This window comes from Notothenia rossii (genome assembly GCF_949606895.1).
Source record: "Notothenia rossii genome assembly, chromosome: 2".
Taxonomy (NCBI): Eukaryota; Metazoa; Chordata; class Actinopteri; order Perciformes; family Nototheniidae; genus Notothenia; species Notothenia rossii.
In genome coordinates, this window is record NC_136904.1 from 45,907,097 (window position 1) to 45,920,834 (window position 13,738).

At 42.1% G+C, this 13,738-nt stretch overlaps 1 protein-coding gene across 1 annotated transcript in view; it reads right to left on the reverse strand.

The window, feature by feature from the left end:
- Positions 1 to 6,334: 6,334 nt before the first annotated feature.
- ccdc102a (coiled-coil domain containing 102A) overlaps positions 6,335 to 13,738 on the reverse strand; it is a 128,328-nt gene continuing 120,924 nt past the window's right edge. Inside the window, exon 10 of the mRNA XM_079664448.1 lies at positions 6,335 to 9,520. Within this exon, the coding sequence (XP_079520574.1) occupies positions 9,394 to 9,520 (127 nt within the window). The 3' untranslated portion in view covers positions 6,335 to 9,393. The remainder of the gene's footprint in view (positions 9,521 to 13,738) is intronic.

Here is a 13,738-nt window from a genome sequence, read left to right on the forward strand (position 1 = left end):
GTGTATTTGGTAGTCCATGCCCTCACTCATGGAGCGGTCGTAACACTCAAGTGGCTTTCTGGACAGAGTGTCTGCAACAGGGATTTGTTTTCCTGGTTTGTGCTCGATAGTGATGTCATATCTCTGTAGCTGCAGTATCATGCGTTGCAGACGCGGTGGTGCAGCTGCTAAGGGCTTACGCATGATTGACTCAAGTGGCTTATGATCTGACTCAACGATCACCTGTCTTCCGTACAGGTATTGGTGAAACCGCCTACATCCAAAGAGCACTGCGTATAGCTCCTTTTCGATCTGAGCATAGTTCTCTTCAGTTTCAGTCAGTGTCTTTGATGCGTATGCGACTGGTTTCTCTTCCTGGAGCAAGACAGCTCCTAAGCCGTGTTTGGAAGCATCGACTTGTAACTTCACATCCTTTGTGTGACGAAGTAGGTGAGTACTGGGCCAGGCTCCTGTGTTAGGATGTCTTTTATTCATTGGAAGGCTGCATCATGATTTAAGTCCCACACAAACTCACTGTTTTCCTTTAACAGTTGCCGGAGTGGAGCTGTTGCCTTTGACATTCTCAGGGTGAACCTGGAAAGGTAAGTGACCATGCCCAGTATGATCTCCAACTCTGCCTTGCTTTGTGGGTTAGGTATTTCTTTGATGGCCTTAATCTTGTTCGGGTCAGGACGGATGCCTTCTCTTGTCAGCTTGTGCCCAAAATAGCTTACACCAGGCACACATATGTTGCACTTGTCCTTATTCAGCTTTATGCCTTTTTCTCTGGTTCTTTCCAGCATGGCACGCAGGCTGGCGTCGTGCTCCTCTTTGGTGCGGCCGTAGACTATGATGTCATCTACGATGGCGGCAACGCCTGGAAGCCCCTCATAGGCCTCATCCACTCTCCTCTGGAACTCATCCTGTGCATATGATTCCAAAAGGCAGTCTCTTGAAACGGTACCTGCCGTAGATCGTGTTGAACGTGGTTAGCATAGATGAGTCGTGTGTGAGCTTTATATTCCAGTATCCAAATCTGGCGTCTAGTACACTGAAATACTGTGCTCCAGACAGTTTTGGTGTGACATCATCTAGAGTAGGGAGTGGATAGTGGGGTCTTTGGATAGCTTTGTTCAGGGCGCGGGGGTCTAGGCATATTCTCAGCCTATTTGTTTTCGGCTTTTCCAACACTACTAGTGCATTAACCCATTCAGTTGGCTCTGTGACTTTTTGGATAACGTCCAGTTTTTCCATGTCGTCCAACTCATTCTTGAGCCGGTCACGCAGAGCATATGGGATGCGTCGAGGTGGACATACCACTGGTGGTACAGAGGGTTTGAGTTGGAAACTGCATTCTCCAGGAAACAGTCTGATGCCTTTAAACACATCAGCAAACTCTTCCATCATGTTTGTGTGTGTTATTGGCTTTGCATCAACTACATGTATCATTTTGACTAGCTTTAAATCTAGACATGCTCTTAAGCCTAACAGAGGTGGAGCATTTGTATGGACTATGTCAAAACCTACCATGGCTGTTTTCTCACCGTGTTTACATGTCAGTCTACATGTTCCTTCTGCTTCTATCCTGTGCCCACCATAATCTGAGAGTTTGCTTGATGGGGGGCCTAATATTACACTTCCATATATCTTGCGGAATGGGTATGCTGGTATAATACTAGTCTGAGCACCAGTGTCCATTTTAAACTTCAGTTTGTTCCTCGCTTTTCCTATTTCTACTTCTGCATATGCCTGTTCTCTATCTGTGTTTTCATGCTCTTTTATGATAGCATTAATATAGAGTTCTTCTAGTGACTGTTCTGCACTGCTTGGGATGGTATGCAATTTTCTGGGATTATATCTCGTCTGTGGCTGCTGTGTTTGTGACCTACACACTTTAGCAAAGTGGTTGGATTTCTTGCATTTGCTGCATTGGCGACCCTTTGCTGGACATTCCTCAGTGCGGCTGTGCTCCCTCCCGCATGCTCCACATTCCTTGCTCCTCACGGCGCTGTTACGATCATTCCATGTCGTCTTGTGCCCACGGGATGCTTAGTCTGCTCTAAAAGGTTTTCTGTTAACCGCGTCAGCAGAGCGACTGTCGTGGCTAGCAGCGGGGGTTAGCATTGTCATTAGCTGCTGCTGTGATAGCTCATGTGAACGTGCAATGTCAATGGCTTTCTCTAGGGTCAAGTCTGGACCGTGACATAGCAGTTTTTCGCGCACTCTTTGTGAGTTTGTAGCAAAGACAATCCTGTCTCTAATCATTTCCTCACTGTTTGGGTAGTTGCAGTCTTTACTTAGCAATTTTAGCTCCGTTACAAACTGGTCAAAACTCTCACTGTCTCCTTCGATGTTTTCATGAAATTTATAGCGCGCAAATATGGGATTTGCTTTCGGAGTTACATAAGCTTCAAAACCGTCATAGTACGTTTTTAGTACCTTACTTTGGTCTTCTGTGAGAGTCCATGTTTAAAAAACATCTCTTCCTTTTTCCCCAATCCATAGGAGTAGATAGCTAAATTTTTCCTCCTCGTCTTTAGCATGTAGCGGGCCTGAAAACATTAGCTGCACATGCTGCCGAAACTTTCTCCATGCAGATTAGACGAGTCCCAGTCCATTCGTGGTGTTGGAACGCCTGTGTTCTCCATCTTCCGTCGTCAGGTCGATGATAAATGAACTAACTCGGACACCATGTAATATTCGGTTCTATGGACATGTAAGTGTCTACATAAACAGATGAAGCGGACTACTTCTATCATTCCGAGTGTCAATCTTTATTTTCACTGGCGCGTAACATGCACACATACATCACGTCATCCACGTGATCTCTGTAATCAAAGATCTTGTATTCACCAAGATGTTACATTACGTATATGCAACCCAGTCTCATGGCATTTCGTGTTCACCAACACGATTTTTAATCTATTTTCCCCTTTATTTCGTGTTGCACAGCACGATTTTAAAAGCAATGTATTTCTACTGGTAATGTGTTTCGTGCCGGCAGCACGTCTTTTTCTCCAATCGGGTCGTGGAAGACCGGAAGCTGTGTGGATCATAAAAACATGTTCTTACCCAATATCAAGCCACAATTATTGCTTTTATTTTAAATCGTATAATTTCGGACTTTTGTTTCCGTCTGTGAGGAAAATAAATGGGGCTCAGAGCCTCAGAACACTGAAATCTGTATTTTTTAAATCTTTTTTTCCTTCTAATTTGTTATTCTTTTCAAAATAACACACTATTATTTACTCACCAATAACACACAATTATCCTTGCTTTTATTTAATGGTTTGATTCCATAATCTCGGGCTTTGTTGGCGTCCTTCAGGAACTGAATTTCAAAATAAAAATAACCGGAAACAGACGTAGGCATTTCGAGCAATTACCCAAGATCCTCAGCTATGGTTTAAGCTCGCTGATTTGGATGTTTTAGCCGCAATGCATGCTGGGATTTGGTGTTTATATGATATGAAATCCGGAAAACATTTTAAAAGAATAAAATAATACTTAATTCCGAGTGTTCTTGCTTTTCTCTTTGAAAGTCATCACATAACGGCATTGTAATACACGGTTCAGCTGCATTTCATATTACAGATCTGCCGTAGTTCTTTATTTATAGAGCCCTGATGAGAAGACCTTTGGAAAAACTGGAAGAAATGCCGCCGAAACTGAATACTTAACGTGGATAATATATATATCAACAATTAAACAACATTAGTAGAGAATAACAAGTAATGAATATACTTTATTACTCGTTTCCATTCATGTCAATTGCAGATAGGTATATATTAATGCTGCGCATTGCAGATGGGTATATATTAATGCTGCGCATTATGGACACAAGCGATTTTCACGCATTTATTAATTATATGTTTTACATTTGATAACACCAATGTGTTTAATACTGGCAACTTCTAATTGTGGGAAAAACGAAAACGTTCAGTCGAGACGCCCCATGGAACATTTTGCGAAACACAATAGCCAGCATGTGTAGTTCTGGGGGGGGGGCGTTCGATTACAGTTTTGGATAGTCTGGCGTGGTTTTGTTCCATTTCAAACAGCTGTTTGACGCTCGGCTTAACCTTGGCGCACTGCCACTCCAACATCCAATCCCAGCGCTTGAAGATTAATCACGGGGACTGTAGTCCAAAACGATAGCTGGGGATTATGGGTAGTGTAGTGTCTTCGGCCATCCTAAACTCCTAGAGGCCTACGTATGTTTCTGTTTTTATTTTGAAATTCAGTTCCTGACGGACGCCAAAAAAGCCAGAGATTATGGAATTAAACCAATAAATAAAAGCAAGGATAATTGTGTGTTATTGGTGAGTAAATAACAGTGTGTTATTTTGAAAAGAATAACAAATTAGAAGGAAAAAAATATTTAAAAATACAGATTTCAGTATTCTGAGGCTCTGAGCCCCATTTATTTTCCTCACAGACGGCAACAAAAGTCAGAAATTATACGATTTAAAATAAAAACAATAATTGTGGCTTGATATTGAGTAAGAACATGTTTTTATGAACCACACAGCTTCCGGTCTTCCACGAGCCGACCGGAGAAAAAGACGTGCTGCAGGTACGAAACACATTACCAGTAGAAATACATTGCTTTTAAAATCGTGCTGTGCAAAACGAAAAAAAGGAGAAAATCGTGTTGGTGAACACGAATCAATAGATTAAAAATCGTGTTGGTGAACACGAAATGCCATGAGACTGGGTTGGTATATGTGTATCGTGTAGTGTTGGATTCACAGTAGTCTGGTTCTTGGTCTTGACTTGGTCTCGACCTCTTAAAGTTTTTGGTTGCAGTCGAATAGTCCAAAAATCAGCTCCTATCGTCTATTCCTTGACCTATGTGTGAAGCGTCACAGGCTTAAGGAACTGTGGATTGGATAATTCAAAAGGACTTAGGAGAAGAGACTGCGGTGCTTTGAGAATCCGACTGCACTTTCACTATCCAACGTATTTATGATGCGCCAGCAGACGTCAGTAAACACTGTGAAATGTTGACTTTATTTGATAATTTCAGTAAAAACTAACGTTCATATTTCTCTTGATTATAATACTGATGAACGTTCAAAACAAAGCACTTTGGCAAATTACCACATACGTTTTAAAATGCTTAATAAACACCGTAACTTTCATGATATAATTTCTCGGTCATAATCCGTTGTTTCCGTGAATGGCCGACTGTTCTGTGACGGTAAATGCTGGGGCTGCAAGGCATTGTGGGGCAACATTTTCTCCTCTCCTTTTGTCAAGGGAGGTCCAGTGGTTCCTAAGCTAAATTGACTATTCGACCGCAACCAGGGTCTTGTCTTGGTCTAGCTACTCTCCGGTCTTGGTAATGTCTTGGTCTCGGATAAGGTGGTCTCGACTACAAGACTACCTGTTGCTTCTAAAAACATAATTTAAATAATAAAGTTCCATCTTATCTTATCTTAGGTGGCATGTTCCCTAAATTAACATAAACATACTGTAGATTATTTTTACTCAGTAAACACAAATACTCTATAACGCAAAACAAAATGGGTTTAATCTGCCATACAAAATAGTCCCAACAAATGCACCATTTACTCCTGTTTGAACATGTGGTTGGTTTTGGTTGTCTCCTCTGGTTTTGTTAATAATACAAATATAAAATATCACCAGACTAGCAGATCAGCATTTTAACAGCAAGAACTTTAGATCCACTGTGCTCTTGATTTTCTCACCAGGTTTCCTTAAAGTATGCAGTTTTAGCAGCTCCTATTTTCGCAGGGCTAATATAATCTAAAGTATACTGTATCTTGAAACTAGCTACTTGGGTTGTCCATTTCTGGATTTTTTTTCAGCAACTGAAAAACTCAAGTACGTACCAGTCTACACAAAGATGGTCGACTGTTTCCTGAGCTAAAGGAGATAAGAAAGGAACCATTGAAGGACCTTTCCTTAGCCTTTTCATAATTTAAACAGATCTTATCGTGGCTGGCACTTAAAATATCAGGGTCATTTCACAAAGTTGGGAACCTTTTTAGACAAAAAAGACCATTCTCTGATCGTTAGGGGTCTCTTATCACAACATAGTGTGTCCAGAACGCAGAGCTCACACTTCTATGGATCCTCAGCTTACACCTGCCAAGTGAGAATATATCAGAATGGCAGTGGTGAAAACACTGGAAGAAATCCTGACCATAATAAGTGTCTGAATTTCTTTAAGGATTTGATTAACATTAACATCAATACCATGGTTACTTGCTGTCCAGTTTTAAGAGAACCTTGAGGACAACAACCCTAAAGTCAGCATTACTGAGGCCTCACTGGTGTGCACAGTACAAAAAGCTTACTCTGACACAGAAAAAGTGTAGAAAGAAGACACAGACTCATGTTTCTTTATATATACAGTAGACATTTATAGGGCTAATACAAAACCACTGTGGTACAGATCATTTATAAAAACTAAAACCATTACGACATAAATAGTTCAGAATCCTGATCAGTACAAATATCTTGGTACCCTTCCAGCATGAGGGTTCAGAGAAACAGATTTAGCCCGGACTAGCTTGGTAGAAATAACTTAAGTGTTCAGTTTAACACACACTGTATCTGAACCTCCCTCTACTGTTGGATTCATGGCCGTCTCTGTGGACCCTGGGCATATTATCATACTGGGTTTCACTCTCCCATGATGTCTGAATGCTGCTTAAGACGTGTTTCAGTCCAAACTAAAATCAGTCCTGAGGGAATTACTGGATATAAATACTTCAAGCTCAGCACAAACGCAGCATAAAACTTACCTGAAGCAACAAAGTGAGAGCAGCACGAGAGCTTTGGATGTTTTTCGAGCCTCTGCTGTGTTAAAGGTTTGCATCCATCATGTAGTTCTGTATTCTAATGTGAAGAAAGCTTCTATTTCCACAGGATTGGACTACAATTCTGGAAAATAAACCTCAAATCTCAACCAAAAGCTTTAACCTTAAATGCTTCACTGATGGATATTTAGCTTGAAATCTGTTCCTCTCAAAGCATAATACTTCTGATTTCCAGCGTTTGAATGGGATGTTTGAAAGGTGTTAGAGCAGGGGTTCCCAACCCCCGGGCCGCAGACCGGTTCCGAGGGATTCAGCGGCTCAGCCTGGTCTCAGCCTCTTGTGCGCACGATTAAGTTACCGGTGCGCCAAGTAGGAAGTGGAGCACACAGGAGACAACCGTTTCATTGCAGACTGTTATGTTTATGTGGGGAAATGGCAGTGCATACATTATTTGAGATATATTTCAAACTCTGACTTCATTTTAAGGACATGTCGGCGTGGGGTGTAGAGCTATTTGTTTAAGCACCGGATTGGCAAAACAGGAGAGTCTGTAAACCAGTCTGCCTTGATCTATGAATTCATGTCCGGGACTCTTAGTATCTGCTGCCCACAGCTGTTTAATAGAAGGAAAACCTCCTTCACTTCATGAAATGGCTGCAGCATCAGGAGGCAGCGGGACGTGTAACTCCGCCTCTGAGAAGTGCAGCACCAGCGCGCCGAGATCTGTGCCTTTTTACGCACCGTCACTGTGTTTACCTTCATCAGAACAGCTTAAGAGTGACTGCAGGCTGCTACGTGTTAACCACACACACCTCTACACACATCGAACTGCCCAATTACTGCCCCTATTACTGGTTTTATGAAGGGGATGTCCGGTCACCAAGGCGCATGATGTGTGTGTGCACCGGAACGAACGACACTATGATAATATCTTCTGAAAACAAATGCGCGCGCACACACACACACACACACACACACACACACACACACACACACACACACACACACACACACACACACACACACACACACACACACACACACACACACACACACACACACACACACACACACACACACACACACACACACACACACACACACACACACACACACACACACACACACACACACACACACACACACACCGTTTTCCCAGCATTCACTGGATTATCCGTAAATCATAAAAACAAAAACAAAACGTGCATTTATCTGTTTTCCCATTTTGGTTTAAAAACTGAATAACGTCGTTTTTTTGGTTTTCAGTTTTTCTATTTAACCGGTTCTTTTTTTTTTTTAACCGTTGTTAATATGTTTGGGATGCATATTGTTCTAATATTTGTTCAGGCTGTTACATACAATTAGTCTCTGTTGCTACTTGCTGGTGAGTAAATAATAAAATCCGTTAAAATGGACAATGGTCCGCAATTTTTTTTTTATGTACTGTATCTGCCGGTCCTTGGCACAATAAAGGTTGGGAACCCCTGTGTTAGAGGACTGAGGAGGGAAACACTGTATCTTGCAAGCTTAGCACTAATACGCTAGCCAACATTATTACGTCTGATCATGTTTTAGTTCCTCTAGTATGCCCCCTCATGGAATGGGATGTAGTTTGTTTACAGCCTAGCATTAACTTTGTACTTCTGATAACTGCATTTACACTTTAAAAATCATAAAGCGGTGTTCATATGTGGAGGTTATTCATCTGAACATAACCCATAAGTATCATAAACGTGTGTTTGTCACAGAGATCATTTTCTAGAAAAATCCCATTGCATTTTGAGTAGGGAGCCTCTCGATGCTAACTTTTAGGTGGGCATGCCGCACAGCTCTGTGGGTAATACTAATAAAGTAAGAATTTATACTCGGACAGAGTATAGAGCTATTTGTCAAAGTTCACCATACCAGATATCTTCAGATTCCATTGGAATTAATAGACATTTTTGTTTTTCAATGCAGCGGTTTAAATTGCAGAAGTGACCGGGCTTTCAATGCTGCATATTTTCTTCACAGCGGAGAGGATTAATACTGCTGATGGATGGACGGAGGGGACAGGGGTGATGCTGCTGAGGTAAGAATGAATCACTGCTCCAGTAAAGAAGATCCTTTCATTCAGCACAGCCTTAAAGTCTGTCACACGCCTGCTGTTTTCATATTGTTGCTGTGCGTCCATTAATGCAAGTCTGTTGAGGTGTGTGTGAGTGTGTATGAGAATTGTATGAGTGTTCTGCATCAGCATTAGGTGCGTGCTAATCATTTTTCTGCGGTGAGGAAATGTTGTCACATTGCCTTGGTCATGTTTAAACTCCAGATGAACGCTTCTGTTTTTTAATGATTCTTTTATTTTGATTATTAAAATGTGCATCCATTCATTGCCTAAAATGAGCATTTTTGCATGGATGCACAGAGATAAATGATTTGATGTTTTGATCTGGGTAAAATATCTCCCATAATGTGTCAGCTGTCCTTTAAGAACTTGCTGGTTGAGCAGTAGACAGCTGCTTCCTGTTGCAGAATGTCTCTGAAGATACAACGTTTGCACAAAAGACAAACTATTTCAAGTTCTTCATGTGTCAGCAGATGTTTGTGTGAAGTATTTCCAGTATGACTGCAGGTGTGAGCGTCATGGGATCTGGAGCTGCTCCTCCTCCTCGTCCACGTCGCTGGCTGGACCGTCTGCGCTCTCAGGACTGAACCGAGCCGAGCGCATCTTCACAAACAGACCTGGACTCGGCTGCTGCCGCCGCAGTCTGTGGGAGGGAGGGGGAGGGGGAGAGAGAGAGAGGGGGAGAGGGAGAGGGAGGGGGAGAGAGAGAGGGGGAGAGAGAGGGGGAGAGAGAGAGAGAGGGAGAGAGAGAGAGAGGGAGAGAGAGGTTTTAAAGCATCAGAGGGAAATATCATTTTTACACTCGTAACACTGCCTTTTTAAAGTGTGTTCATTAATGTATGCAGCAACATGAAACGCAGCAACATGAAACACAGCAGCAGGAACATGAACGCAGCAATAGCAAGTGAACACAGCAGTGGCAGCAGCAGCATAGCGAGGCAGAGGCAGGAAGACCTGGCAGCTTAAATAGAGCGGCATGTTTAGGAGAATGTGTTTGGTCAGTTGTAAGAGGGACGAGGTGCGTCACATGTTAATGTATCATTGGTGCTCGAGTTGACTGCCTGAACTAGCTCGCAGGCTAGGACTAGCATGATGAGATGTCTCACTATGGGATGCGCCTCCCTGCGTATTGATCAGATGCATCAATCTCATTACGCCAATCCTGACGATCCACCTACTCTATAAAGCCGAGCACAGGAAAACAAAGCAGGGGACCCCTTTTCAACGCCAAAGTCTTCGTCCTCCTTTCGCCGCAGATTACTGAAGGAGGACGTGACCAGGAGACGCTCTTAAGGTCTCATTCTTCAAGGAACAAACCCTACATCCTCGCCGCAGCAGACCCCGGCTGTGACCACCCAGCTTCAGCCGGTAAGAGCTACTCACATTGTGGATACTGATTGTGATCTGTTCGGTTCTGGCGGAGCCCCGTCTACACTCCCACGGTCGCTCTTCTCCCCCTCAACCTTGATTATCGGCGATTCCATAGCCAGGAATGTACATTTTTTTAATGCATAAACACACTGCTTCCCCGGTGCCATGACATCCGACATTCAGAAAAAGCTCCAGGATTTACTGCCCACACTCTCGTTATCCATCAAAAGAGTGATAATCTACGTAGGCACAAATGATGCAGCTCGTCAACAGTCTGAGTTGACCAAATCTGATTTTGACCACCTTTTTGACTTCCTAAAGAACCGTGGAATGTCTGTTTTTATTTCGGGGCCGATTCCCACTGTAGGCTGCGGCACCGCTCGCTTCAGCAGACTGCTTAGTCTTCACACCTGGCTGCAGTCCACCTGCACAGATCAGAACGTCGGGTTTATTGACAATTTTAACCTTTTCTAGAATCGTCGGTCTCTTTTTAACAACGACGGCGTACATCCAAACAGAGCAGGTTCTCAGATGTTGTCCGCTAATATTCAACACACAGTGCTGTCCTATCCTCGTACTTGACTATTAACATCAAACCCATCTTCTTCTGGGGTATCGGGACAGTCTGCTGACCTGGGGATTGGCGACCCCTGCCATCTTCCGCTGTCCCCTACAGCCACGCCAGGGCTAGTCACAACAACGGTCACTGTGCGTATTTCAGCTCCCACTTTAATGCCGAGCGACATCCCGGTCAGAATAACTGACCGGCGGTCACGCCCTTGCTGTAATAACAACTGTCGTGGTGCGAGAGTGATCAGTCCAGTTGTACAAATAGTCAAAGCTCCCTGTGCTGATGGTGATACAGTGGCTAACTCAGCTAAAAATAGAGAGAATACAATTAATTTGGCCTTACTTAATGTTAGGTCCTTAGTGGGCAAGTCATTTTTAATCAATGATCTTATAATAGAACAGCAAGTAGTTTTTATGTTTCTTACTGAAACCTGGCTAGATACAAACAATAGTGCTGCAGTTCTTATTGAAACAGCACTACCTAATTACAGCTTTATGAGTGAGGTCAGAGCTGAGAAGAAAGGTGGTGGAGTGGCTTCCTTGTACAAGAATGTTCTAAATTGCAAGCAAATATCGTTTGGAACATTCACCACGTGTTTTATTAACAACCATATACAAGCCCCCCCGATACTCAGCAAACTTTCTAGATGAGTTCACACAGCTGCTTTCTGTCATATGTATTGATTTTAACTCATTCATTAATGCTGGAGATTTTAACATTCATGTGGATAACACCAATGATAAAAATGCTAGAGAATTGCTCCACACTGTGGAGAATTTTGGTTTGACTCAGCATGTCTCAGGGCCCACTCATTCTAAAGGCCATACACTGGATTTACTTATGTCCAAAGGTCTTGATATCTGTAAAGTGTTTGTTTCTGATGTCGCTCTCTGACCATTACTGTATCTCCTTTGAGATGTCTGTCACTGATGTGATCCACATTAGGTCAGATGTAACTTTGAGAAAGTATATAAATGAAAATACCTGTACATCATTTATCCAAGCCTTCTTAGCCGCGCCGGCTCTCACATCAAACCCTGTTAGTAATCTGGTGGATACATTTAACGCAAAACTGAAAACTGACGAATATCATTGACGCCATTGCGCCCGTGAAAGTTAAAAAAATCTGTGGAAAAGCGAAAGCACCATGGAGAAATTCGCCATCAGTGAAACTTTAATAAACAGAATGCCGGAAAGCTGAACGCAGATGGCGGAAAACAAAACTCAAGATACATCATGATATTTACAAAGAAAAACTATTCACCTACGGTCTTGAACTGAAGAAAGCTACAATCATTTTTCTCTGATCTTATCAACAAAAATATTAATAACTCTTGTTTATTATTTTCCACTATTGTTAGGTTAACTAACCCCAGAATGGAAATAGCCCCTGAACTAATCTCCACTTAGAAATATAATGAGTTTGCTTAATTCTTCACAGAAAAGATCTTAAAGATCAGGCAAGATATCAATTCCTTAATTCCGAGTCTTGACCCTATGTTCCCATTGCAAGGACAAATAATTAATGAAATTAAAACATGTCAGAGTTTGTTCCAGTCAGCCATAAAACACTTGAAGACGTTGTATTCCATCTAAAACAACAACATGTAGTCTTGATAGTCTTCCGACAAACTTCTTTAAAAATGTCTATTGCTATATTGCCTCAGATGTACTGCAGATTGTGAACATGTCGCTCCATTCAGGTGACTTCCCTAAGGGCTTGAAAACTGCAGTTATTAAGCCACTGCTAAAAAAGAACACCCTTGATACACTGACAATCAGTAATTACAGGCCAATTTCAAATTTACCATTTTTAAGCAAAATAATTGAAAAAGTTGTCGAACTTCAATTTAACAGTTTTTTGACCTCCAATAACATTTTAGACACCTTCCAATCTGGTTTTAGGTCTCGTCATAGCACAGAGACGGTTTTATTAAAGATTTTAAATGACATTCATTGTAATACCGACTGTGGGAAATCCACAGTTTTAGTTCTATTAGACCTCAGTGCGGCGTTTGACACCGTAGATCACAACATTTTAATAGAAAGACTAGAGAAATGGGTGGGTCCGTCTGGCACTGTCCTAAAATGATTTACATCCTATGTTGAAAACCGAGAGTATTTTTGTTTCAATTGGTAGCTGCACATTGGACAGAACCAAAATGTGGATTTCCCCAGGGGTCGATCCTCGGGCCCCTTCTATTCAATTTGTACATGCTGCCACTTGCTCAAATATTTAGAAATAACAACATTTCTTATCATAATTACGCGGATGACACCCAAATCTACATATCACTTTCCATAGATACACTGAACAAAAATATAAACGCAACACTTTTGTTTTTGCTCCCATTTTTCATGAGATGAACTCAAAGATCTAAAACATTTTCTAGATACACAAAATAACCATTTCTCTCAAATATTGTTAAAAAATCTGAAAAAATCTGTGATAGTGAGCACTTCTCCTTTGCCGCGATAATCCATCCCACCTCACAGGTGTGGCATATCAAGATGCTGATTAGACAGCATGATTATTGCACTGGTGTGCCTTAGGCTGGCCACAATAAAAGGCCACTCTGAAACGTGCAGTTTTGCTTTATTGGGGGGGTCTGGGGGGGTCCGAAAACCAGTCAGTATCTGGTGTGAGGGTTATGATTAGGGTTAGGGTTAGGGTAATGTTGTGAATCGAGTGGCCTGTGTTCGTCGTCCATAACATACGCCTGCCCATACCATAACCCCACCACCACCATGGGCCACTCGATTCACAACATTACCCTACCCCGGAGCACTGAGGCAACAGTACATCAATACAATACAAAATGATAGATACAATAATATACATGCACATACCTGCATACATACATACATGTACACATACTAACACATATCCAGGGACGTCACACAGGCTGCATGTGTGGC